This window comes from Thunnus thynnus, chromosome 4 (assembly GCF_963924715.1).
Source record: "Thunnus thynnus chromosome 4, fThuThy2.1, whole genome shotgun sequence".
Lineage (NCBI taxonomy): Eukaryota > Metazoa > Chordata > Actinopteri > Scombriformes > Scombridae > Thunnus > Thunnus thynnus.
The window spans coordinates 9,063,704-9,091,674 of record NC_089520.1 but is presented as its reverse complement, the minus strand read 5'-3'; the positions used below and the strand labels follow the sequence as shown (position 1 = coordinate 9,091,674).

General features: G+C 38.5%; 1 protein-coding gene and 1 long non-coding RNA gene across 3 annotated transcripts; both read left to right on the top strand.

The window, feature by feature from the left end:
* The first annotated feature begins 1,854 nt into the window (after positions 1–1,854).
* LOC137181095 (protein SSUH2 homolog) lies at positions 1,855–23,960 on the top strand. 2 transcript variants are annotated; one of them, XM_067586470.1, is made up of 13 exons: positions 1,855–1,974; positions 8,510–8,590; positions 8,672–8,747; positions 8,937–9,066; positions 9,735–9,795; positions 9,903–10,024; positions 12,652–12,714; positions 12,906–12,985; positions 14,377–14,469; positions 16,120–16,225; positions 17,011–17,118; positions 18,380–18,553; positions 21,751–23,960. In XM_067586470.1, the coding sequence occupies exons 1-12, from the start codon at positions 1,962–1,964 to the stop codon at positions 18,518–18,520; spliced, it is 1,074 nt and encodes a 357-aa protein (XP_067442571.1). In that variant the 5' UTR covers positions 1,855–1,961; the 3' UTR covers positions 18,521–18,553; positions 21,751–23,960. The 2 variants fall into 2 exon arrangements, with proteins under 2 accessions (XP_067442571.1, XP_067442570.1); XM_067586469.1 differs by having other exon boundaries at positions 18,380–23,960.
* On the top strand, positions 1,985–6,044 carry LOC137181096 (uncharacterized). Its single transcript, XR_010928116.1, has 2 exons — positions 1,985–3,402; positions 4,311–6,044. It is a non-coding gene; the product is annotated as an uncharacterized lncRNA (long non-coding RNA).
* Positions 23,961–27,971: the final 4,011 nt, after the last annotated feature.

Here is a 27,971-nt window from a genome sequence, read left to right as displayed (position 1 = left end):
CCCCTCAGATTTATCTGGTGACCCTTTGGAGGGGCCCGACCCCCAGGTTGGGAACCACTGGTATTAAACAAGCTAACTGTATTAATAATCTAATGATGTCATATATAATAATATATCAGTCAGTGGGACAAAATGAGTAGGCCTAATTTTACCTTAAAGGTACAGTGTGTAGAATTTAGTGGCATCTAGCGGAACAGACTTAGCAGAGATGGAATATAATATTCATAAGGATGTTTTGATTAGTGCTGCAATGTCACCACTAGATGCCACTAAATCCTACACACTGATCCTTTTAATTCTTTAAGTACATTTTGCTGGTAATACTTTTTTGCTTTTACTTAAGTAGAATTTTTCATGCATAACTTTTACTTGTAATGGAGTAGCTATTTATACATTTCAGTATTGGCACTTTTACTTAAGTGAAGGATCTGGATACTTCCACAACTGGAAACTTCACCCGACCAGCAGACCCTCAAACTGATGTTTTAAAGACCATTTGTGAAGAAATATTGATTCTGTGCGAACAACCTGAGGAACAAAGGGACCTCTAACATGGCTGCCAGCCTGGGGTGGGAGGGGTAGATGTGCCATAATCAGCTGTCTGGATCCTCAGAGCAACTGCTTATTCCAGCTGACCTAAGAAATATTTCTCTTTAGCAGACACAAACTGCTTAAACATGCCCGATGTATGGAGAGCAGCTCTAGACCTGTTAACACTGATGTTAAATAGTCATGACATGTCTTGTTCTGTGTCAGTCAGATCGAACCTGATGACCCCACCATAAGGACAAGACTTCATGGTGATGCTGCAGAACTGCTAAAACCACACAGTGCGCCCCATTTAACCATTTCCCACAACTGTATAATTACATACATGACTAAATTTCACAAGAAATCATCCTCAGTGCATTCTTATTAACTTTGTAGACATTCTTGGCACAGCACAGCCCTATAATCCGTTTCAGGGGCGTGGTCAGCATTCCTGCAGAGCAGCCTGTCAAGCTGCCAGAGAAAAAAACACATGAACACCAGATGTTACCTCACTTTCCTTCAGAATAAATGTCTCCAGTCCTGTTTATAGATGGTGGTCCAGTCCAACGAGAGCGTGCAACCAAGATAAAAGCTACCATACTACATTTTGTAATTTTGAGTACAAACAGACACCAAAGCATAATGAGGTGTAATTAAAGCAATTAAAACAAAGGCAAAATCTGTAATAAACAAGTCTGTAATCTCTCAGATTCAAGTCTGCGGAAAGGACTCCATCAATACTCATCGGGATTCATCAAATTAAATGGAGCGAAACATGTATTCTGATATTTGGTGCACAATTTCCTTGAAATTTTACTTAAGTTACCTGATGTTAAGTGTTACCAAAATATGTTTTGCTGTGTCTTTTACCATGTTGGACAGGTCAAATGATTGGAAGGACATGAAAATTCAAATGAACTAAATGTTTTCAAATGTGCTTTCCATGTAAGTGATGGGGGCCAAAATCCACAGTGAGTCCACACAGTCATTTTGTGCAAAAATGAATTTGCAACAGTTTATCTGAAGCTTTGACTTTGGCACTAAAAAGACTGTAATGTTGAAAGATATCTACTTGATTTAACTCATTTGGACGACTGAAGCTTCATATTAGCTTCAGATAAACTTTTAAATAGATTTTATGAACAGGAGGAATGATTATTGAAAGAAAAACCTGTTTCAAAGATGATTTGGGCGCCTGACGGTTGTTTTAAGACAGACTTGAAAAATTGTGAACGTGTCCTTTAAGAGTAAAAGCTAAGAAGCGGTTTGTGAATGAGAGTTTTATGCTGAAGGTTATACCGGAAGCTGTGTGTCATTGACGTTATTTGGACACATGCAGCAGAGCATAGCGGCTCCCTGTCAGTAACGGAAAGATTGCCTGGATTCAGTCAAAACCGAGGTGATCTCAAGTCTGATCAAACAGCTGCAGGATGAACAGCGCAGGTAGGATTTAAAACACACGACAGGACACCACATTGCACAGGTGACCAAACTGACTACAACACATTTACACCTGCTGCTGTAGATCATAGACTGAAGATCATGAGTAATCATACTGTCCCATCTCTGGCACCGCCTTTACTCACTGTCAGTGTCATTATATGTCACTTCTGTCATGTATGTATGTATGTATGGTATTGAACTGTATTGCATGCCTGTTGTAGTACTTGCTGAAGCATTGTATTGATGACGTAATGTCTCTAATTTGTAATATACTGCACAGGGATGAAAATGAACTCATTAACTAACACACATCAGCCATTTATATTGATGTGCAACTTACATGTTAATTATTGTGCACTGTCCCTGGTAATGAATTAATGAAAGAAAGAAAGAAAGAAAGAAAGTAAAAAGATCAGCCAGCCAGGCTACCGCTATAGCCACACGTCATCGGAGCGCTTTGCAAACATTTTATAGCATACAGAAACAAAAACGTTTCACATGCAAGGATTAAACCGCGGATTTAACAGTGAGGAGGTTCTGCCCCCTCACACACACACACACACACACACACACACACACACACACACACACACACACACACACACACACACACTCAGACACAACGTGCTGTTCGTGCTAGTTAGTTAAGACTTAGTCTTTAAAATAAGTTTATTGAAGAACAAGATACAGGCAATAAAATAATGAAGACCTTGTTTCAGACTATAAATAAATAAGTAACAATATACTATTGGTCATAATGTATTTACCATAACTGCTATATATAGGCTATAGCTATACATATACATAGCCTTACATGACCTGCGTGTATGTGTGTGTGTGTGTGTGTGTGTGTGTGTATGTGTGTGTGTGTGTGTGTGTGTGTGTGTGTGTAAACGTGTTTATAGATAGATAGATAGATAGATAGATAGATAGATAGATTTATTAATTGATTAATTGATAAAGTGCTATGTTTACTGCAAAGTGGGAGAAATCAGAGGCCACAGAAAAGTGCCATATGTCCTACTAGCCATTCTCCCAATCGGCAGGTCGTATTTACGGTAAATCTGAAATGACATAATTGACTGATCGGTCATTCACTGCTACAGCATGTTTACCACAGAGTGGGAGAAGGAAAGCAGAGCCCACAGAGAGGTTCCATTTATCTAAAAGCCACTCATTTGACATAAACGGCTCTTCCCAGTCAGTAGCTTGTATTTATGATCAGGGTTCCTACAAAATGAATTTTGAAATGGAAAATGTGTAGGAACCCTGTACAGTAGACTCCAGTACAAACCACAAACATGTGGTCTTTGAACTGGACTGTAAACGCGAGCCTCTGTCTTCAAAGAATGCGGATGAGGACAGTCAAGCGTCAACGGTTGAATATCAATTGGAGAAGTGACCGTCATAGTTTCCAACGAATTAAAGGTGGGTACAACATCTGACAGACTTTTATAAATGGTAATAATATTTACTGATAAATGCTATCTGTTTTTATGATGGTGTTTTAACTTGGTAAATGGCAAGTGTCGATCACACCTAGCTAACCTAGTTATCAACGTCAGTTAACCTAACGTTAACCTACCGTTAATTCTCAACTAAGTTAGCTAGTTAGCTTGGTGAAAGAATGTGTGGTTGCAGATATATAATTTGTCTAACATATAGCATTAAGATATCTAGTTTTCAGCACCCTATAAAAGGGGTTATGACGCCAGCCAACTGTTTAGCTGGCACAGAAAAGCAAAACGAAATGAGGAGGGGTAATTTTATTGCCTCCATGTTGCCACATATATCAGATCTCCTTCTAGTGATACATTTGACCCACATTATTCCTGCCTACCATTAATGTAGGCTACTCTCCCTAAGATAGGGTGTTATTACCACCATTATCCTATTATAGATATAATATAGGAATTAATAATTAGCTTCATGTAGTTGAATTATCACAGTTATCATAATCCATGTTAATTATTATGTTAATTATTATTATTAATCATTAATTATTTCAAAATTCTACATCTATAGAACTAATTTTTCTATTTATTTATCTCATTACAACATATTATGAGGTCCAGTGCAGAATAAATGCAGAGTAACAAAAAGAGAAAATTATTAACATTGATTAACACAAAACTAATAAGAATCAGAAACAAGTTTAATGTCAAGTCGGTTTACACATACAAGAGGTGTTGTGCTGCATAAGAATTAAATAATAGAAGGTAAGGAGAAAACAAGTCGAACAGAAAATTTGTGTCCCATATTCTGTATGCACAGCAAAGTTTGTGAATGTTAGGATTAAAAAAAATAACTTGATGCTTTTTCTTTCTTTTCATCAGAGATGACAGACCACTGGACTATTGATGTTGTATGCAAATAGCTCCAAAGGATACATTTAATTGATGCAATAGAGGCCTTCAGAGGTAACGGAAACCTACAAATGTCCAGATTGTGATGTTGTGAAGTTACGACCGTCAAAATACTTTCAACGCCTACAGCCATTGCACCATCAACATCCTGATTTCAACATTGTCTGCAATATAGAGGGATGCAAGAGAAGTGTCCTTAGTTTTAGAACCCACATCTATAGAAATCATAGGGCTGCTCTCTGGAGGCACAACATAACTCTCTCAGAGGAAAATGAAGAGGACGAGGTGGACGATGTGGAAGACTCAGAGGACTCGCAGTCAGCCAATGAAAACTGTTCATCTGACTTAAGTTCCCTGTTGTCGGGACTACAGAAGCATTTTATCTTACATCTATGAGAGAAACATCTCTTCCCCAAAGTTACTCAGGAAACAATTGTTGAATATCCTCAATTTGTTTTGTAGTTTTTTAAAGAGTATTATGCTGATATAATTAAATTGCACCTGGTCCAGTCAGGGTTCAAACTAAAAGACCACAAGGAAATGGACCATCTACTTTCAAATGAACTGTTGATGACTGTGCCTTTGTGTAAGTGAAGTCTGAATACAAATTGCTACAATTTAGAAAAGAAAATCTGCAATCTGAAAGGAAGACACTTTCCAGTATGTGCCAATAAAAGATTTTCTGAAGGTTTATTTGGAGAAACAGGACAATTTTGATTCTTTTCAAAGAAGCTTTGAGGAAGTCCCAAGTGCTCTTTTGGAAGACTGAATGGATGGTAATATTTTCCAAGCCTGTCCATTTTTTGGAGATCCAAGTATTCTGCGTATACATTTATAAACAGATGAATTAAGTTGTGAACCCATTAAGTTAGAAAAAATCCATACATAAAGTAGCTGCCTTCTATTTTACCATTGGAAACCTAGAGCCAAAGTATAAATCCCAGTTAAGGCAGATACACTTGTGTCCTCTTATACAGCACCAGCTCTTTCAGAGGTATCCCCCCTCTATTTTTGTATTGTCAATTACATATAGCTTGAATTCTATCAGGAAATCCCTTACATATGTTTCTTTTACATAGGAACCAACAAGCTCATTCCCAACCATCATCTTCCATGATGCAGGGAATCCACTCCTTGCTGTGAAAGCATCTATAAAGATGGAAGGAGTCACCATCACAAGTGGAGAAATGGATGTACTTCAAGCTCTGCAGTGTCTGCTTGAGGTATATTTCCTGTTTCATGTGGAATGAAAGACACACTGTCATTTATAGAACATTATTTGTTCAAACTAGGAAATGGTAAGAAAAGAGTGTCTATTCCAGTGCTCAAAATATACAATCAGCTTTCACGGTGAATGATGGAATTGATGTAAATAGTCATTTTTGAGAAAGTGTTTGCCAAGATTAAAAATCTTAAGTGTACTGTTCTTTTGTTTTTGCTGGTTGAATTTAATCTATCTGTCACTACTGTTCACTAACATTTACTTGTAATAAAAAATGTTGAGGATTGCCCAGTGATATTTGAATATTTCAAATCTTAACTGAAATTGAAATTGTGTTTTTATTTTATATGTGGTGCTGATATATTTTAATTACTTTGTGTGCATGGAATTATTTGTCCACTGTAACATTTTATATTGTGTATAGTAATGTTTTTACATGGCGGAACTACTTTTTGATGATCAATACAGTCAATTTGATACCACCTCTGTCTTTTCTTTTTCTTCAATCTACAATAAGTTGGTAGTGGTAAAGGGCTTACTGTATGTTACTGAAGTTTTAAATATTATAGGTTATTGGTTATTTTATTTAAATTAGTAATAGTAATTAAATTAACTTCATATCATGATAATTCTGCAGAATTATTAAAAAAAATATGTGGCCAACGAAGGCAATAATAGGTTTAGAGTATTGATTGAACTTTTAGAAGGTTCTACTATATATATAATCATTTTGTTTAGAAACAAAGAACCACAAAGGGTTCTTTTAAATAAACCCACTGAAATGGTTCTATATAAAAGCAACTAAATATGCACAGCTAGCATCACGAGCTGTAACATAACTTCCAAAAATAACAGTTTTACAGTTGAACAGTTGAACCTAACTGTCAATCCTCTGTGAATGTAGGTATGACTTTATTTTATTTATATACGCATACCTGGAGAAATATGTGTTTTTAGAATTAGTGGTAATAATGCAACTTAAAATGAGAGGGAAATATTTGATTATGATAAGCTTATTTGGTCATTTGGTCTAATGGTGGCATAAAGTTTTTCAAGTTGAGGTTTAGTGTATTTTTTCTGTGACATATAATGTTAAGTGTCAGGTTAGAGTATGTCCACCATATTCCTCATTACCTCTTTTGCTCCTACCTATTTTGTTGCAACAGTTACACCTGGCAGCGACTGGGCGTAAATATTTAGCAACAACTTGCGACTTCCTAAGAACCAAGAGTGGTGCAAGAGGAGTGCATGCAATACATTGTTGCGTAAATTTCTGTCATGAGTGGTCCTGTGACAAAGCCCAACCAGCAAATTGCCTTTGTTCGTGGTTCCCTGGAAATCGAGCAGAGTAAGAGCTCTTTGTTTCTTTCTGCTTCACTGATCTGGTGTCGTGTTATCCCACCAACATTTAAACTTGACTTACTGGAACAGCTGCAGGGGCTGTGGGAGGGACGGGCGGAGAGGAAAGAAGGAATTTCCCCTCAGATACAGTCTTGTTGAATTGAACACAGATGGTTATTTTCTGTAAACTGAGAGTTTTATAGAAAAGCTGAAAGCTGTTTCTCTTCACTGTTTCACAAATTTTCTAATGAAAGTGCACCATGTGAAAAAAAATCCTTCTGAAGTGCAAGGAGATCTAACAGAACTGAAATGGCAAAATAAGGTGCTAAATGCAAATGTAGCTCAATGTTTCCTTCAGTGGGTCACATACCTGATAGGTAGTTATTTTTTGTTTAACTTAAACAGAGCTGGACAAAACATTTTGACTGCTTGTTATCATGAAACATGAAACAAGAGTTTCCCATTAAATCTCCCTTCAATCCCTATTGAAACATGATTTCCCACTTCAAGCATTTATTAAGAGATTTACTGTCTTTCTCATATAACAAAATTAATAACCCCTGACTCCCAGACTCTTTTTCTGTCACCATCATGAGGTTCACATCTGTGGTTTTGAGTATTCGGGATATTGGTTGTATTATCATGAAATATGGTTCATATCCACTTTTTTTTTTGATTTGATTTATTGATCGGGACAGTGTGCAGTTTTAAACACTAAAGATGCTCTGCACCGGAGTTAGCTTTACGCTAATTTGCATCCGTAGTCCCCCACAATCAAAACATACAACAGCACAACAACAAACAGTATAAAGAAAAAAAAAAACACACAGAACACACCATACAAAATACAAAGCTACACACAACAGCATATTACATACACCCACAATGTCAATTAGAAATTAATAATTTGTGAACTTGTGTGATCATCCCTTAACTTGTTCTTGACCATCATCAGGTCAAATTTTTAACTTGTCCAACACTTTGGTTTATGATCAAATGCCCACAAAACTAATGACATTCCCACCAGCCTCAGCTTTACATCAGGTTTAGTGCTAATTAGCTCATGTTAGCAAGTTAGCATTTAGCTCAAAGCACCACTATCCCTAAGGAGCAGCTAGCATTGCTGTTGAGTCTCAGTCTTGTTATAAAATTGTATCGGCTGATATTGTTTTATTTTTTTATTTTTAGTTTTTTACATAAACACAAAACACAAAGAAACATTTCTATCTATAGGGAACCTTTAAAGGACTGATTCACAATTTTTTCAACCCTGTCTGAAAACAATAGTCAGGAGCCCAAATGAACACTGAAATAGGTTTTTTATTGCCATAGTAATTCCTCCTGTACATACTGACCATTAGAAGATCCCTTCATTACGCACTTACAATGTAAGTAATGGGGCAAAAACCCACAAGCCTCCTTCTGTGCAAAAAATGTACAGAAGGAGGCTTGTCAGTGCTCTCTGGTGGGCAAACTATGTAAAGTTTGAACCGGGATGGTTTTCCGTTTTCTGTAGCGCTAACCTCACACTGAAGTCCAATGTGATAACAGAAAAGCTCTCTGATGCCTTGATGTAAGACCTGTTTCCTGTTTTTGTTTATTCCAGCTGCGTACCCCCCTCTCTCCGCCCCCATGGCCAACATGTTTGGCAACGTGCCCGGGTACGAAGGCACTGTGGCAGGAGGAGGTAAGGAAAATCAAACCCACAAACTTTCTCCGAACATTCGTGTTGTTTACAACTACTGTAAATGTGTTGTCGTTGCTGCAGGAGGTTACCTGCCCCCTCCCATGCCCATCGAGCCTGTAGCCCCGCCTGCACCCAGCCCCACACCCGACGACTGGAGGTAAGACCTGACACCACCTGTCTCACTGCTTATCAGCCTGTTCGCCTCAGACGGGCAGAGCCTGAAAACAAGCAGCCAGCGGGATGCTCAGGTTGCTCTGTGTCTGCTGGATGTGTGTGGAAATGCTGCGTTCAGAGGATATCATGTCAGAGCTTCATCTGTGTGTGTGTGTCTGTATGTGTGTTGTAGCATCCCGTCTCTGTCGGAGGACGATGCCCGTGAGGCGTTCACCAGCTTTGCAGCATCTCATTGCTGCTACAGCCATGGTCCTGCTGAAGATGGAGTCATCACCAAAATGGAGCCATACAACACTTATAGGGTGATCCTCTTAACTGTTGATGTTGTCATCACTGATGGATCCTCCAGTCAGCTGATCTGATCAAGATCATTGATTGGTTCCTGTTTTGTTTTTTTTTTAACAGAACTTTCTGCTATAACAGACCCTAAAGACAAACTACACGCTAAAAGAATTTTTTGAGAGTGTTTTTTGGCTGCAGTTGAGCACATAATCTGCTGGTGAAAGTTTTCACCTCAAAATCTGTGATTCTGTGATACTCAGTGAATGAAACCAGCAGCAGCAGTTCTTCCATTTTTTCTTTTAAAGATTTTTAAATATGGCTAATTGCACTCAAATGCAGTAAATGTTTTGATTACAAGATATTTTTATTATGCTATTTTAAAAATGATTGAAGATTATGATAGTTACAAAAAAATAAACCTTACTGAGTAGATAAATGGAAAATAATTATTCATTTTGAGGTTTTCACATCGTCCCAGCTGTCAATCCACCCAAGTTGAGATCAAGTGTGCCATCACTTCAGACAGTTTCACCTTATAAACACTTTAATTCATGTGTCTCTGATGACTCTCACATGACTGTCATGTGACCTCTGAGACCCTGTGACATCAAGATGTGATGAATGATATTAAGCTGTGTGCATGTGTTTGTATCTCTTGTTAAAATATTTGTGTGTTTGTGTTCTGTAGTACCGACTGGAGACGTTCAATGAGTCCAGGTCAACTGAGTGGGCCACCAAACCTCATGAAGGTACACACACACACATGCACACATTTGAACTTCTATATATGTAAGGACCCTCATTGACATGTGTGATTGACGTATGATGTATAATGTCTCTCTTGTGTGATTGACAGGTGAGCCAGCTGACTTCTACACTGAGACCGCCCCCCGGCCATGGGAGATTCAGGCCACACCTCCCAGCCTCTTCACCAATCATACAGAGGAGATCCGCGTGCCTTACACCTCCTCCATCAAGGTGATTGGTTAACAGGAGCTGTGTGTTTGCAGTCAGTTTGGTTTGGCTAGTTTCTCCTGTCAGATAGCTGATGCATCAGTACTGTTGCTATGGTTACCTGCAGTTTAATTTACTTTGAGCTCTGATTTCGAACTGTTGACTGTTGAGAAAGTTCTGCTTATCCTTGAGGAGGTCTGGGGGTTCATTCGGGAGGTTTTATGGGCCTTTGAAGAGATCTCAAGGGTCTTTGACGGATTCCTGAAGTTCTTGAAGATGTTTTACGTGCCCCTTTAAAACGTTTCAGGGTTCAATGGTTCAAGTTTCAAGGGTTTCCTTGTGTCCCTGAGAAGGTTCAAATGGTCCTTGACAAGGTCACACAGGGCCTTGGGAAGCTTACAGTGTTCCTGTAAAAAGTCCAGAAGATGTTACAGCCCTTGAAAAGTTTTCTGGGGTCTTGGAAAAGATTTAGAAGGGTCCACAAGGCCTTGAAAAGCTTCAATGGGTGCTTCAGGAGGTTCTCTGAGTCCTGAAGGTATTTAGGGATCCTGGAAGATGTCACTTCACAATGGTCCTTGAGGAAGTTCCATGGGACTTTAAAGGTGTGTGAGGGGGTTGGAGGTCTCAAAGAATCTTGAGAAGGTCCAAATGGTCCTTGAGGTTTTCCAGAAGTCTTTGAAGATGTTGTAGAAGTTCTTGAATAGGTTCCTGAAGGGGTTGAGGGAATAACGCCTTAAGAGGTCCTTGAGAAGATTCAAATAGTCCTTGAGGAGTATCCACAGGGCTTTGAAGAGCTTCCATGGGTCCTTGAGGGGTTCGTGAAGTGTTTGAAGATGTTTTTCAAGTTATTGAAGAAATGTCAGGTGTCCTGTAAGGGTTTCCTGGGGACCTTGAGAAGGTTCAAATGGTCCTTAAGGAGTTCCCATAGGGCCTTGGAAAGCTTCCAGTGTTCCCAAAAGAAGTCCCGAAGTTCCAGCAGTCAAGATGTTACAGAGTTCCTTGAAAAGTTTTCTGATGTCTTGGAAAATATTGAGGAGGATAGAGAGGGCCTTTGGGCCTTTTTCATACACATGTGCTGGCTTGGCTTGACGTGGCAGGTCAGCCCAGCACAGAATGCAATTGCATCTCATTTACAACAGGGCTGCTCACTTGAAGGTGTGTCATCATGGCTGTGACCAGTGGTCAAAGTCGCGGCTGTAAAACGGTGGATAAACACATTTAATTTTCTATAAATTCTTCACAGTAAAAGTCCCCTGTTATTTTTTTTTATTTAATAGCTTTTAATATGAAGCAGCAGCAGCAGGAAATGTTTTCATCTGCAGTAATTGAACACAGCTCTGATACAGCTGAAAGTGATCAGGAAAAATAAATAAAGCAGATATCTGATAGTACAAACAGGCACACAGGATAAAAACTAAACTTCAAACTGCAGACATTCAGTTAGAAGCTACAAAAATACTGAGAGCTGAACACACAGAGACTTTTAAGAACGTGTTTCTCTCCACAGACATGAGTTGAGTCTCACAACACAGTTTGTTTTAGGGGGAGAAGCAGGTGAAGGGGGGTTGTCACAGGTTGGCCATGGTCGGTGAGATGTCACTGAAACCCGCTTGGAGGCAGGTTGGCATTGCTTTGGCTCAACTCTGGACATGGTCCATCACGGTTGCGACTTGGTGCGGTAAAACTGGTCATAGAAACACAAATCAGCGTGGCATGGTTTGACTTGGCGTGGCCAAAAGTGCCAATGGAAAAACCCTATTTGAAGAGCATCCATGGGTGCCCTGAATCCCTCTGAATCAGGGTTCCTAGAAGATGCCACATGGGTCCTTGAGGAGGATCCATGGGGCTTTAAAGAGTATCCGGGGGGTTTGGGGGTTTGCAAGGTCAAAATGGTCCCTTAGGTTTTTCCAGAAGTCTATGAAGATGACAGGGGTTCTTGAAAATATCCCTGGGGTCATGGAAGAGGGTATAATAGTCTTTAAAAAATCCCATATGTTCCTTTAAGTTATTTAAAATGTTCCAGAGGTCTCTGAAGACCTGCTCCTGAGGTCCTGTAGGGGGTTGAGAGGATAATACATTGGGATCTCCTTGAGAATGTTCAAATGGTGATTTATGTCCATTGGGCCTTAAAGGTGTCCTTGAGGGGGTTTCACAGGCCCTGGAACTTCAAGAAGTTCCTGAGCTTAAAGTGCCAGAGGTTCTTTAAGAGGTTGCAGGAAGAGCTTCTTGAGATCCTTGGCGGTCCCGTCCCAAGATCCTTTGAGATATTCCATAGGCCCTTTAAAAGCTTCCCCTCTGTCCTTAAGGAGGTTATTGGAGTCTTTGAGAAGAAAAGGTCAATGTTTTTCTAGATGTTTCAGGGGTCCTGAGTGAGCTGGCTGCTAACATAGTGTGTAGCATCAGCACTGTTTCTATGGTTACCTGCAGTTTAATTAAGCTTGAGCTCTGATTTTAGAACAGAGGTCAAACTGCTGACCTGAACGATTTTAACAGGCGCCTGACAGCCAATCGGAGATCAAGAATCTGATGTGGAGCAGTGTGACAGCTTCAGTGTGTCAGTGTAACTCCAACAGACCATTAAGTTATTTTTAACATGTGTGTGTTTGTGTGTGTGTGTGTGTGTGTGTGTGTGTGTGTGTGTGTGTGTGTAGGAATGCCACAGCTGCCATGCCACAGGAGCGATGCCATGTAACGAGTGTCATGGAAGTGGACATGTAAGAAGACAATCAATCAATAATATAGAAAAATAATCACATAATTCATGACATTAAAGACAAAAAGTTTGATAATTAAAATAAAGAAATTAGTAGCTTAATTAACAGATAATTTAATGTGGATTTACAATGAAACAGTGACTCTCCATGTTAATATCCATGTGTATTGATGTGTGTGTGTTTGTGTACAGAAACCGTGCTGGGTGTGTAATGGCACTGGGACAAGGTCTGATGAGAACTGCACTCGCTGTGATTCTACAGGCAATGAGAGGTACTGAAGGGAGGGCGGGGAGTCCTGGTTGACCGGGGCAGTGACTTCCAACCTTTTTAGCTTGTGACCCTTTAAATCAAAGTCATGTCCGAATTACTTGAATCTGAAGAGGTGGAACTAGCCAGGTTTTTAAAATAAAGAGAAAAGTCAGAGGAGATAGTGTTGTGCAGGTACATGTCCTGTCTTTTTGATCATGTCATGTCCCCTCAGATATACCTTAAGACCCTTTGGAGGGTCTGCATGTCATCCCCCATCTCTTGCTGCTTATTTCCTTTCAGCTCTCTGATCTCCACTATCAAATAGAAAAGGCCTAGAACTCCCTTTCTGCATATTTTACGAGTTAACTACAGATCCAGGTACTGCTTTGAAACTTTGCCGCAGTGATGCATTCAAGGACTGAGAATGAAAAGTGTCACATTGATGAGCAAACCCAGTAAACAAATGATCTGTAAAGATGGATGCTATGAAAATGATGGTGACTTTGGTCATTCTCAAATGAATCACAACATGATGACAACGTAATTTTATTATAACATAATTTCAAGGATGTAGGTTTGGTTTCAGAGGTGTGGGGACACCATAAAGTCAAAGGTTCTTTCACCAAAAAGTGATATTTTTGCTTTTATATAAATTTATAGAATCTACCAAATAATATATTATGATTAAATGAGTTGTCATGCTTTCCATAGTAATGGTATACCAAAACATGCAACTGTATGTAAATTCCAGCATTTTTAAGCACTAATTGTATAGTAACTGATAGTATTGTTAATAGAGACCTGATACTTAATAAAGAATGTCATAATGTTAAATAAAAATATTCCAATGTTTCCAACATCAACAAAGAATCTTTAAACTAAATAATTAATGCATGTACATCTTTAATACAAAGAGCACTGCTCTTCACTGCATTATCTTCAACTTGTGCTTAATTCTTGTGTCTGTCAGGATAATTATTTGCAAATTAAATACAGATGAGGTGCTGAGTAGGGTCTGCAGACTTCCTTTCAGGCTGCATACAGCCCTACCCCTCCTCCAAGTAGATAGTCTAGCCCGTATGTTGCCTGAAAGGTGAAAACCAGGGCATAAAAGTACGAATATAACTCACGGCTGCTATTAACACTTAAAACTGTAAGCAGCTGGACAGTCAGAACACACAGTTTAGAGAAATTTTAGTGAATGAATCAAACTGAGACAAAAGTATGATTCTGAAAGGTGAGTGGAACATGTTAATAAGTTAGAACATGAAAAAGAGCAGCAAACAGAACAACTTTAACAATCCAGTCAGTACACTAAAGCATGTGAAGGATGCGTGTTACATGTCTGAGTCTCACTTTGTGTGTCTTTGTGTGTGTTTGTGTGTGCGTGTGTGTGTGTGTGTGTGTGTGTAGGTGTACAGAGTGTAATTCTCAAGGAAGGAAGGAGTGTGAAACCTGTAAAGGAAAATGTCAACTGCTGACCTACATCAAGCTGAAAGTGGAGTGGTGAGTACTGATACCGCAACTGTTCCATGGGTCCTTAAATCCAATGGCATAGCATGATTTTTCCACTAGGTGGGGCTACGGCCCTAGGTAGCTCTGTGTATTTTGGCCATGAGCATGCATTGTACAATGTAGCAGGGAGCCGGCTGCTGGTGGCTAGCAGCTAGGCTATCAGTTTCTAAAAGTTTAAAAGGTATCTTGGTGGCTACTTAGCAACTGCTTTCACTTTACAATTATTACCACAGTACCATAAAGATCTGTGTGTGTTTTGCCTGCCTTCCTTGGGTAACTGTTATCTAATAAAGAAGCAGCAATTGGGCAGAAAATTGCCCAATCTGGCAATATTCCTTGGGCGTAAAGTTTTCTGCCCTAGATCCACTTATTTTCGGCCAATCAGGGGCCACCAGGAAAAGCCGAACATATTACAAACATATCGCTGTCGGGCAGAGAAAAGTACACCCATCGGCACACAGACAATGACTGTCTGACAGCGCTCTTTCACTAGTCATCACACGGTTCTGTAAATATGATTTATGTGAGAGTAACAACTGAAATTTATACACACACTCAACACAACAATAACAAAAATGATTTTTCATTAAAATATGTATTTCACAATTCGAATTGCAGGAGGGGTGGCTCCCCAGTGCCCTTAATGGACCACAGGCCCCTGCTTAAATCTGCTCCAGAAGTTCTTGAGGAGGTTCCTTGAAAAGGTTCCTGGGGTTCCAGTTCAAATGGTGCTTGGGAATTTCAGTGGGCTTTCGAGAGCTTTGAGGGGTGTTTGAGCCACAGTGTGTAGGATTTGAACATTCCTGACTTTGGTGCCCCTTCTTGATGTGTATCTCCTAAAAAATATATTTGCACGTTGGTCCTACAATAGAGTCTGAGATACCGCGGGGGAATCTCAAGAACTGTGACCGGTTGTTTGTGTTTTTTTCCTACAAGTTTGTGATGCCGGCAGAGATTGTTCAGAGTGAATAAAACATGAGGCCTGTTGAAAAAAGGCTGTTATCTTCTCCTTTTAAGTAACACAAATCTAGCAAAGACACTGCAAACGCCCGCTCTCTTTACAAAGTGAATGAAAGACTGTAAACACAGTAACTGTGGGGAACATGATGAAAGCACGATATGGCCCAATCACATACAATACATCTGTTTTGTGTTGTGGTTGTGATATAAACAGGTGAAATCAAAACCTACAATGCAGATATCTATGGACTCCAGTTGACCTTTACATCAACCATAAATCCAACCTGAGACTTGACGGGCTGAAAGCAGCAAAATATAACCAGTTTTCAGCTGGAGTCTCTCATTTTTCTAGAAACAAAACCTTATAATATCAAAATAACTTGAACGATGATATTATAATGTAAAATTCTACACATATGTTACTTTAATGTAGTCTCATTTTAAATGAAATGGGTAGGCAGTGTTGTCGTGAATGACACTTTGGCACCCTCTGGTGGAACAAAAATAAAACTGCATGATGTGAATTTAGGCTGATAAAAATACATGCAGCTTGAATTCAGTCATGTGTGTATACAGTACGTCTGTGTGTGTATGTTTATATGTGGATAAATGTGTTTATATGTGTGTATACATATCTATAATTTTTTGTGTATCTGTGTGTGTGTGTGTGTGTGTGTGTAGGACTAACCATCTGGAGGACCACGTGGTGCAGCAGAACTCTGGTCTGAGTGCTGATGATCTTCACTCAGTGAGCGGGAAGGAGCTGTTCAAGAACAGCCAGTACCTGGTACAGAAACACACACACACACACACACACACACACACACACAGTAAGTAGGTAGACTGCAGCAGACAGATGGAGCAGAGTCAAAGTGTCCTTGAAGAGGATATTGAGCCCCCAAACTGTTCGTGATGGTCTTGTATAATAACTTGTTGCCATTAGTGTGTAATTGTGTCTGTGAATGGGTGAATAAGAAGCTGTAAAGTACTTTAGATGACAACAATTCAGTCCATTTACCATAACTGTTACAACTGCACTCATTAAATACTCACTCTCAGATTTTTCCCTGGAACTCAGTTAGTGGAGGTGATAAGGACTGCTCCTTTTGTTATCAGTGTAGTTACTAGATAATGGTTTAAATAGTCACTTCACATATTAAATATCTTTGTTGTGTGATATAGCACGACTGCACAGTTTCCTTGAAGCTAAATATGCTTAATTTTATATGGATTGCCTCCATTTAAAAACGCCGCAAGAGACATTTACTCTCCTCCCCCATTATGTTCTTTTAATAAAAACCAAAACACTCCTCCATTTTGAATATTGTAAGCAATGAACACACTGTGCAATTGTTGTATTTTGTACAGAATGTGGAAGTCTAATCATAACGTGTACATCATTAACAAAAAATACAGTATATTATTACAGTAAATTACTGAAATATAATGTGCAGGAAGCTCACACAGGTGTAGTTGAGCCAAAAATGGGAAGTTTGTTTTTTAGACGGCTCTAGATGAAATGTCATGGGGTCATTAAAGGATGTTGCTGATGTCTGTTTTATTGTCTCTCAGCTCTTCCCACTTTTAGGGTTCCCAAACCCGGCCATCTCTGAGGCCTCAGATCGTCTGATCAAAGAGCACCAAAGCAAGTACGCCCAGACTTCCAGGATCCTGCAGCAGGTAGGACAGCAGGCAGCTTCTTAACAGGCTTAACAGATTTAGGAAAAAGTTAAAGCTGAAAACACAGTTCTATAGCTCATTAAAATATTTGAATGCATTTAGAAGGAGGCAACATATTATCTGTCTTCTCCAGAGTCAGATGAGAAGATGGATATCAGTTTCATCTCTGTGTATCCAGAACAGACAGAGGTACAGGATGTGTTAGCCTAGTTTAGCACAAAGACTGATAGCCTAATTCCATCAAAAAAGAAAAAAAAAATCCACCTTCCAACAACTCCAAAGCTGTCTATTTACATGTATCTAATTTATCTGTATACCAACAGAGGTGTAACAGAAATGACAGAAATGTAAGGGTTAGTTACTTGCTGAGGAGATGAGAAGACAGCACACTGATTAGATGCTCTTCTAGAAGATTCAACTTTAATTAGCGATTTGCCTGAAAACCTTTTTGTCAACTAAACCAAACTACCAATGGACAGTTTTGTTCATTTTGACATCTAAGTCACAAAAGAAAAACATGAAAGAAGGGTCCTTTTTTGACTAAATTTGCAACACTCACAGAGACCAGACTTCCAGACAAAAACACTGCAGACAGGATGGAGACGGAGTCTGAACAGAAATCTAATGCTCACTGGAATTCAGTCATATTTTGATTGTTTAAACAAGCAAGACCAGAAATTGGAGGAAATGACGGTCAAGATGAAAGAAAACTGGATTTAATTCTTGTTGAACAAATGATTCTGATTGTGCACAAATAAACACACCAGATTGTTAAAATGGAAAAGGCAACATTTTCTGCAGAAAATTAAAGCACACTTGCTGACACTGATAACCACTGGTGCAAAAAACAGTAAACAAGTTGAAATGTCTTAAAATGTATGCAGTAAAATAGTTGTCAGTTGAAGTCTAATCATCAGAGATGTGAAATGTCAGAGATCGAACAATTAGAACAATTACAATTTCAGCTGAAGCCCTAGAGAAAGTTGAAGTGTGTCTACTGTAAATGGTTGAAGTGAGAGCAGTTGAAATGTCCGTTGAGGCTGAGCTTTAGAGGTGTTGGTAGATGTATTATTGAATTTTTGACAGTGCCAGGCTAGCCGTTTCCTCCTGCTTCTAGTCCTTATGCTGACCTAAGCGAACCACATCCTGACTCCAGCTCTGTACTGCACACACAGACATGAGATTGAGGTGAATAAAGATATTTCCCAAAATATTGAAACTGTTTCTGTTAAAAAAATTTCTCTCTCTCTCTTTCTCTCAGAGGCAGACAGTTGAGTTGATCCCCATCACTAAGGTGACCTATAAGTGGAAAGGCGACTCCCACATCTACTTTGTCTACGGCAATGAGCGCCAAGTCAATGCCGACGATTACCCAGCGACCTGCTGCTGTGTCGTCATGTAAACACACACAGCTGAACACAACTGTCCCAAACTGGTATTCTCATTATTGTTTCTCTTTTTAATAGTCCCCCCTCCCTCCAGGGCAACCAATCCCTGCGTCAATCTTTAAGATCCACAAAAATGGTCCAAACATAAGAATTATCGCTACCAGTACATATAATCGACAACATATAATCATTATATAAATATATCGTCCAGAGCTGCTGTTTGGAGCTCAGCTGAAACATGTTAATCCAGTGGTTCCCAAATGTTGGAGTCCCACTTATGCAGTAAAAGATATTTTGACAACATACATGCACATAAACAGACTGAAATATATCCACAACTATTGGATGGATTGCAATGAAATCTAGTAGAGACATTAATGTCCCACGCATGATGAATTGTAATCACTTTGGTGATCATCTGATTTTTAAACCAACACCATCATCAGGTCAAAATTTTAATTTATATGTTTTCTATTGTTATTATTTTAACAATACTTTGGTTCATGACTAAATGCCTGCAAGCAGACTGATATTCTTTGTAGTTCCAGCTGTACTTAGTGTTTAGTGCTAAATAGCAAATGTTAGCATGCTAATACACAAAAACTAAGGTAGTGAACAGGGTAAATATTATAGCCAATAAACATCAACATTGATGGTAGCATTGTCATTGTAAGAATGTTAGCATGCTAATGTTAGCATTTAGCTCAAACCACAGCTGTGCTTAAGAACAGCCTTACATCACATTTGTTTAAGTTTAAACATTAATGTTCATGAATAAAGAGCAAAGGAGCTGTATCACACACTACAGACTATATATGTAGTATCATATGATGCAATTGTTAAACAGTATCTGTCAGATTCAGGTCAGCAGGTGACAATGATCTATTTATCAGTTGCATCATATATTGGCATTGCTGCCATTGATCACAGCAGAAACATTGGGAAAACATGTTACATGTTTTGGAAAGTTGAGACAAACTGCTCAGTCAGTCACAGGGAGGATGTGAGAGTTGTTCTTTTCTTTATTTTTGTACCTGTAATGTTCGGAGCAGTCGGAGTTGTAATTCCACCAGTTTGGGAATCAGTGCCTCAAACGAGTTTCATGAGGTTTACTTTCCCCTGAACTCATCTTCTCAGGCAGACTCCAACAACTAAACCAACCCTCAAACTGAAGCACTTACTTCTTGCTTCCGACTAACAAAAAGACATCCTGGAGGGACTTGATTTATCTGTTTGTCTTCGTGTTCCCAGAACCTTCTGCTCAGTTCTGGCTCTCTACCTCCTGTTAGGATGGCATGATGCTCCATCAAGCGTCCTGATGAAAGAAAATAATGGACGGTAACTGGAGTTCCTTTTTTTATCTGTTATCTGTCATATCAAGAATTAAATTTTAACTAGATAAATTAGTAATTTCAATAACTGAACTAGAATTTTTACTTGATAAAATCAAGTCTTTTATGTAAAGGAGAAAAATATTTAAGTTAAACCGGCCTCCTGTAGCGTCCTCAGAGTCCACTGTCATCTCTGGGTGGACGCTTGACAGTGCATCATGTCTCCGACTCTATGACCACTTACCAAAGTTAGTTTTCTGTTACAAAACACTTTTCAACAGTTTCAACAGTCAACAGTTTACTGAAACACATGCCAGTATGTGCCATTTTAATGTCCTCAGTACTGCATGGAAACCTCATTAAATAGCAGCAAGCAGAGAAGCAGCAAAAAAAAAAAGGAGATATGAGATTTCCATCTGATTGAGGTAAATAAATAATATGTGTTATATATTGCTTTACCTGTGTGTAATGGGATGGCAGAGGAGGGTTAGGGTTAGAAAATGAATAGAATAAGATCAGAATCTGCCTCACCTTGTTTCTACCTGGGTTCTTCTTCTGTGATTTAATGTTACATAAAGGTATAAACCACTTCAATGTTTAAACTGAGGAGAACTGAGGTTATATCAAAAACAGATCCAGATTTTCTGACTCCAGAAACAAAATAAGCCGATATTTTTTTGTTTTTCTTTAGAAAGTGGCTATTGGTACAGATTCCTCTGTGTCAATAGTCCATTCATTGTTGGTATGGAAGTATTACGCATGCACATTGGTATTGATTGTGCAAGATCGCGTGATCAAATTCAAATTGAAATTTAAAATGTCCCATTTAATAGCACTAAAACACCATATCACAGTAAAAAATGTCCAGTTAGTGATCTACAAGAGGTCTGGCGATAAATTCCAGAAACCCATTCCGTATCAATAGAACAAACTACCATCAGCATGGAAAACCAGTCCGGACCAACAGCCTGTGGACTACTGGTATAGAATCCCGTCGCATGTCAATAGTCGATAATTATTGCACCGGTTCTGTAGCCATTACTGGTGCCTTTTCTTAAGGCCTGGTCACACCAGACAGTGGCAAAGCGAAGTTCATCCTTGCATCTTTATGAATGGGTCTACAACTTTGGTGACGTAGAGATTCCACACAGGACTAGCTGGTGAACTGTAACTGCCGAGCTAACTGCTAACATGCTAGCCAGCCACGAACACGCCTGCACTATTTATACACTTTCTATTTTGTCAGTGCTGTTCACTCCTCTGTGGCAGTTGGTCTCAGGACTTAACCTCAGCATCTTCTCTCTTTTATGGAGCGATTTACATTCCAACAGCACAGATTAAATAAAACTGGATGGTGACGCACAGCTAATAAGCTACATTAGCTTCCTTTTGGACTCCCTGGCTGATTCTCTCCATTAAAGTTCAGCACCGTCATGGGATTAGCTAGTGGTCAACGGTGCAAACTTGCAGGGCGTTCACCAAAGTCAAATGTTAAGCAAAAAACCAAATTAACTAATCCACTGATCACGCAAAATCAGTTCGTTTCAATGGATTCAGTCAGCAGATCAGCAAAATTTCGCCATTTTAAATTCTGATGTGACCGGACATTTTGTAATTTTTTGGTCATGTTTACAGTTTACATCTCAACACGCTTAATAAAATTATTAGTATGATATCCTTAATTTTCAGTTTGAAAACAGAAGACATGATGTTCTGTAAGATACAAAAACTCACCAAAGTGTTGAAACAGTGTTCCTAAATCTTTCATACTTCTGCTTTTTAGAAATAAATTACAACATCGCTTCATAATAATGAAATGATAAATGTTAGGGACAAATATTGCCAAACCAAAGTTTCCTTTTTCCTGTTATGCATGAGGCCCATTAAAGCCTCTCTGCTTGCTTCTCTGCAAGGCTGCAGCAATGAAAGGCATTCTGAATGGAGAGGAAGAAGGAAGGACGAAGGAACAATGGCTGTGGTGGTCTAGAGAGAGTTGCTGGAAAACTGTGTGCAGCTGGAGCATTCCTGCAGTAACCACAAGCTGATGGTGCCCAGTGAAAATCTTGTATCTCAATATGTTAACAAGTCTTTTATGCCTTGAGCTAAGGCTATTTTTAAAAACTTTTAGCCTTATCAAAAGTCTTTAAATGAACAATGCTGTTTTTGTTGCATCTCAAAAGGTTTTTTGAGATGCATGTTTTCCTTCTGACAACAGCAGTTTTAAACAGCTTCAACATTAGAACTCAGTAGAATGCTTAAGTAGATTACAGCCTTATTAATCTGGTCAAAGTCACAGATATAAATATGGAGCAGAATCGCAGTAAAAGACGTGCTGAGGCCACAGGATTTCTAATAGTTAAAGGGCTAATTCAGATTTTTTTTTACAGTCAGATATATAGGTAGAGAGGACTCCTGAAGCTGCTAGTTTCCAGATAAAACCAAACATCAGCAAACAACAACAACAATGCAACATAAAACCAGACTAAAACTATTTCCTCACCAAGTCTGAAACCAAGCAGGTAGTTAAGCCTTTGAGTTTCTGTTTGAAGAAACTTTCAGAGTTGTCTTAATCAGACTTTATCATTTGTAATCTGTCTTTTTTTAATAATGAGTTTGAGAGCGAGGCAACAGCACGAGATTTTACTAAGTGAATGATTTTACTGTAACGACAAAAGCTGTCAGATGAAGGTGAATGACATGAACAGGAAAGACTGTTTTTTAATTATATAAACAAAGATGAAGTGGCTCTGTAAATAGATGAAAACATTATGAACCTTTAAAAACACGCTGCAAGTCACTAAATCTCAGCATCACCTCACCAAGACTGAGTGAACCTAAAACTTTTGGAAGCAGTAGTATCATAAACACTGCTAGAAAACAAAGTTGAATATGAGGAAGGGTGCAATTTAATCTCAGATTCACGTGAGCATCGTTCTATGGAAAATTTATGCTGATTAAAGTTTCTTTCACAATTACACATTGTAATTTTATCTCTATGAAGATGCCCATAATTAACACCATGATAAACACCTCTTTGGATCTATACACAGAGGAGGGTGGATGACTTAACATACACACCTCCGCAATCTCTGCACATCAAAAAGCCTACTTCCTGTCAGGTTTTTGGTTTTCTCCAAAACAGAAACAAGCAGTTACAGGTTTCTACTCCACCCAAAAGACAAAAATATAAACAGAACAGTCATATATCTAACGACAACATCCTGACTGTCACAATGTGTGACTCAAAAAGATAATATATTCATTAAAGACATAAATGCAACAGTGAAATGTCCAGCTGTTTTCAAGTTGTAATTAATGATATAATCTGATCATGTCCTCTTGAATATTTTAACATAAAAGTTGTTGATGTAAAAAATAAACAAACAAAAAAGAACAAAAACAATTTATTAATATGCTGAAAAGTTGCAACATTTTAATGGAAACATAACTCTTGCGTTTCAGATTTGCAGTTTCAGTCAAAGACTACAGTTCACGTCAGGTCAAATAATACTTCAACCCATCAACTATCTCTTGCAGTACAGCAGAGCTCCTGTAGAGGGCGATCTGCGTCTGACTTAGTTTGAACAGACCCGCTGCCCCTTGCAGCTTTCATTAGAGCAAGATGTCTGTGCCAAACAGGACGAAGCCACTTCAGTTTTATAGGTTTTATATATATAAGTTATACTGTCATTTTTATTATTATTGTCATTTAATAAATAAGACCTTCCATTTCTGCATTTCACAAACAAACAACCACATTCACATCCTGCATCTCTCAATGTCCATGTTGCTTATTGTTTTTCTTCTTAGGGTTAATTGTTTTTTTTGTTGTTGTTTTTTTTTTTATCAGTGTGAATCTTTTCACCAGTTGACCACATTAAACATCAACACGTTTATTGTTTCATGCTGAATAGATGCTGCTGCAATGTGATTAACTGTTATTCCCTCTATCTGCAGTGAAAATGCCTTCAAACAGCACTTTAGCTAACAAACATCTCTGCTAACTAACCTGATGGACCCGATAATGTCATTACTCTGTATTGTGCTCATTAATACTCTGCTGTTACAATAGATTATCAATTGTGTGTGACTGTTAAAAACTATAAATAAATTCTGATACTCACCTGCTTCTGTCACATTTGTCCACAAGCACACAGGTGAAACATTCACAGAGCTTATTAGAGAAAAACGTTTCAGATGATGATCCACAACAAGTCATGGAGACTGACGAAATATGATATACAGGTTAATTAAACAGATCAGAGAAAAGTTAGAGAGTGGTTAGAGTGTTATTAGTCAGCATCCACTTGTCAATGATCAAACTAAAAGTACCTTTTTCTCCTATTTTAGGCTATTTATACTTCAAATAATATCACTGTACTTACACTGAACCTAGTGTCAAAATGGCAAGATTTATAAGATGTATACTAAAATATACAGTATGTGCTGCATATGTGTGTCTTGATTTGCTTTTTAAGTGTTTTTTTCTAAATGCTGCATGTGTGTTGGCGAAGCGATGAAGATGTTTTCTTATTTTGCAGTGCATTGAACACTCTCTCTCTCAAAATACTCCATCAGAAGTTAAAGTCTTGCAGTGAAAAGTAAATGAGGATTTTAAACAATTCTGACAACAGTGATTATAAATAGATAATGCTCTGTCCATTCTGTGTGCACAGATGTGGGACAGTTATTCTCCTGTGGATGTGTCTCTCAATAATTGACCGTGACATGTGTACAGTCTGTCACATTATAGTCCACACATAAGAAAAAGAAAAGAAAAACAGGAACAAGTGAGACACTGCGACACATAGGGATGTCTATTGCCAAGAGGAAATTGCATATCTAATTAATAAAGATATCAGCCTACCACCTTTTGTAAGTCTTTTAAAGTTGTGCAATTATATGAAGGGCATTGCCGCTTTTAATGCCGTGACCTCAACATGAACAATACTGTAACTGTGAGAGTTGCCATGGTTTCTGTTGAAGTTATGCAAAAGCCAAAGTTCAAGGAAGATATTCTAGTATTGACCAGGGATGATTAGGCCCCAATCTTCCCCCTTGTCTACGTGTACACGTGGGTACAAAGCAAGTATATCAGTGGCGTAAGTTTCCACGGGTTGTTTATGTTGTCCACTCACATATTTAGATTGGGTTTCGGCTCGTACATGTACGGATGTGTTTGAGAAATTGATACTTCAAATAAAGAATGAGAAAAAGAAGGGAAATCCGGCTATTATAGTTTGTTAACATAGCCTTCAGAAGTCAGCTGTAACGCAGAGTTAAACAGTCAGAGGAGAGTAGGCTCCTCGGAAGGGGGGCCTTAAAGAGACAGAAGCTCAAACGGTCTGTGTCAGACAGAGGCTGAACTGAGGGGCTGCATAAAGAGACAGTATCAGATAAATAAGGAGTTGTTTTTTTTTAATGTAAATCATGCAAAAATATTCCAGTGGGGCCCCATAATATGAGTATAGAAATGGAAATGTGTATTCTACATCCCCTCTATGACAGTTTTATGATGTTGTGGTTCATGGTCGCAACCTCAAACTCAACATCACCTCACCAAGACTGAGTGAACCTAAAACCTTTGGAAACAGAATATCATAATCACTGCTAGAAAACAAAGTGGAATATGAAGAAGGGTGCAATTTAATCTCAGATTCACGTGGGCATCGTTCTATGGAAAATTTATGCTGATTAAAGTTTCTTTCACAATTACACATTGTAATTTTATCTCTATGAAGATGCCCATAATTAACACCATGATAAACACCTCTTTGGATCTATAAACAGAGGAGGGTGGATGACTTAACGTTCACACCTCCCCAATCTCTGCACATCAAAAAGCCTACTTCCTGTCAGGTTTTTAGTTTTCCCCAAAACAGAAACAAGTGGTTACAGGTTTCTACTCCACCCAAAAGACAAAAATATAAACAGATATATACAGAATATATACAGAAAATATAGATCAGAGCGCTGAAGATTGAGCTGGTTCTTGTCTCTCTGTGTCTCTGTTATCTCTCGTTACTGTCACTCCTTTTAATTCATTCAGACTAAATCCACCAGTCACATCTCTCCATACTGTCTGACATTCTGCTGATGTCACTATCAGATCAACTCTGAGATGTCCTCTCTGTCACATCCGAACGCACTGCTGCACAGCAACATTTGTTCTTCCTAAAAATAATGCTACTTTATTTCCTGAGTGAACTCTCCTCTCACTCCTGGCGACAAATATATGAGTCTGTCTCACTTCCTGTCAGATACAGACGACGTGTCTCTCGGTTGATCTCTGAGGCTTTTCACCCGTTGAGATGAATCAGATAAATAACTCAACTCCATCCATCAGACGTTGCACTGGAAGTTCAACATGCGAGACAGAGACGTGAAGACGGCGTCCGCTGATCACTGATTGATTTACTTCTGCCTGAAATTATTTCTCATGTGATTCAGTCACATTCAGAATAAATTGAATTCATGATTGAAAATAAAATAGTTTTTTACACTTAATTGATCTGCTTTGGTCTGTGAGGGAGTCCTCAGATCTTTTATTTTGGATATGTGTGAGTCTGTGAGTCTACCTCTGTGTAATAAGGTAGGCATCTTAAGGGCAAAACTCACCAGCCATGCCTTTAGCACATACTAGAGGCATCATACTGACAGACATAGTAGTCTGGGATGCCGATCTTGAGAGTTAATGTGAAATAGTGTAAATATTCTGGAAAGTTCATGGATTCTTATGCGGGCAAATAGGACAGTGGAGTCTTAAAACAACAGTCGGGGGCCCACATGAACACTGAAATCATTTTTTCTTGCCATAATCATTCCTCCTGTTCATACTGACCATTAGAGGATCCCTTCATAATGCACTTACACTAACGTAAACAAGCCTCTTTCTGTGCCAAAATGTATTTAAAAGTTTATCTGAAGCTAATAACACTGTCCGAGGAAACACAAAGAAGGAATTTGATGCTTAAAAAGTATGTAAACGTTTCAGATATCCACTTGATATCACTAACTCAGACTGCTGACGCCTTATATAACAATGTTTCCCCCGTTGAGCTGCGGTGGAAGTAACAAGGCCAAAGACAGAAAGAGGAATTTTGGCTCTAAAAAAGATGTTTAAAGACATATACTTGATTTGACTAATTTTGACGACTGAAGCTTCATATTAGCTTCAGATAAACTTTTAAATACATTTTTCCACAGGCCTCCATTGTTGTTGTTTTTTAATATGGTTTAAACAATCCAGAGTTTTTAGTTGATCGACAGTTTTGTGTGATTATGAACTGCAGATGTTCTGCGTCATTTTTAACAGTTATGTTTTGTTTTTTTTGTTTTTTTGTGGTATATCAAATGTTTATGCTTCTCCTGACGCTGCACAAAAACACACACAAACACAAACGCTCTCACAGTATTGAGAGTAAACCGCTGGCAGACACACACGGGTGGATTTGCCCCAGGCAAGCTCTGTCTTGCTTTATTTTCACCCTTGCTCTAACTTAATGTTGGTATCGGCAGTGGTAGAGGGAGTACTCAAAACCTTCTTCTTATTACAAATACTGTAAGTCAAATTCCTGCATTCAAATTTTTACTTAAAAGAGAAGTGTGAAAGAGAAGTATTATAACCACAATGTACTTAAATTTACATAACTTGTGTTCAAGGTGGAGCTTTTAATTCTTATATAATGTTGGATAGTTTAATCACTGATTATGCATCATATTTTATTGTTATTTTTGTATTTTATGTGTAAAATCTGAATCTGAAACGTGACCAGTAACATTTATCTGTCAGGTAAATGTAGTCATACAATGTTTTCATCTGAAGAAGAAGAGTACAGTTACCTTTTTCTTTTTTAAAAAAAAAAAGAAGTGCTTTTTGTACGTTATTGCAGGGTACAATGAGTTAGAATAGTAACATAATTCAATATTTTTTTTATATTTAAACATCATAATAAATCTATAGACTCTTTTAGTTTGGGGAATCAGGCAGTTGCCTACCTTGCCTAATGGTAAAGTCTCTGCACACACTTCAGATAACAATGAAAACACATCTAAAAAAGAAATCAAATAAAAATAAAAACCCCCTCTTTCTCCAGCTCCCCTCCCACACCAGCACCAGCACCACCCCTCCCGT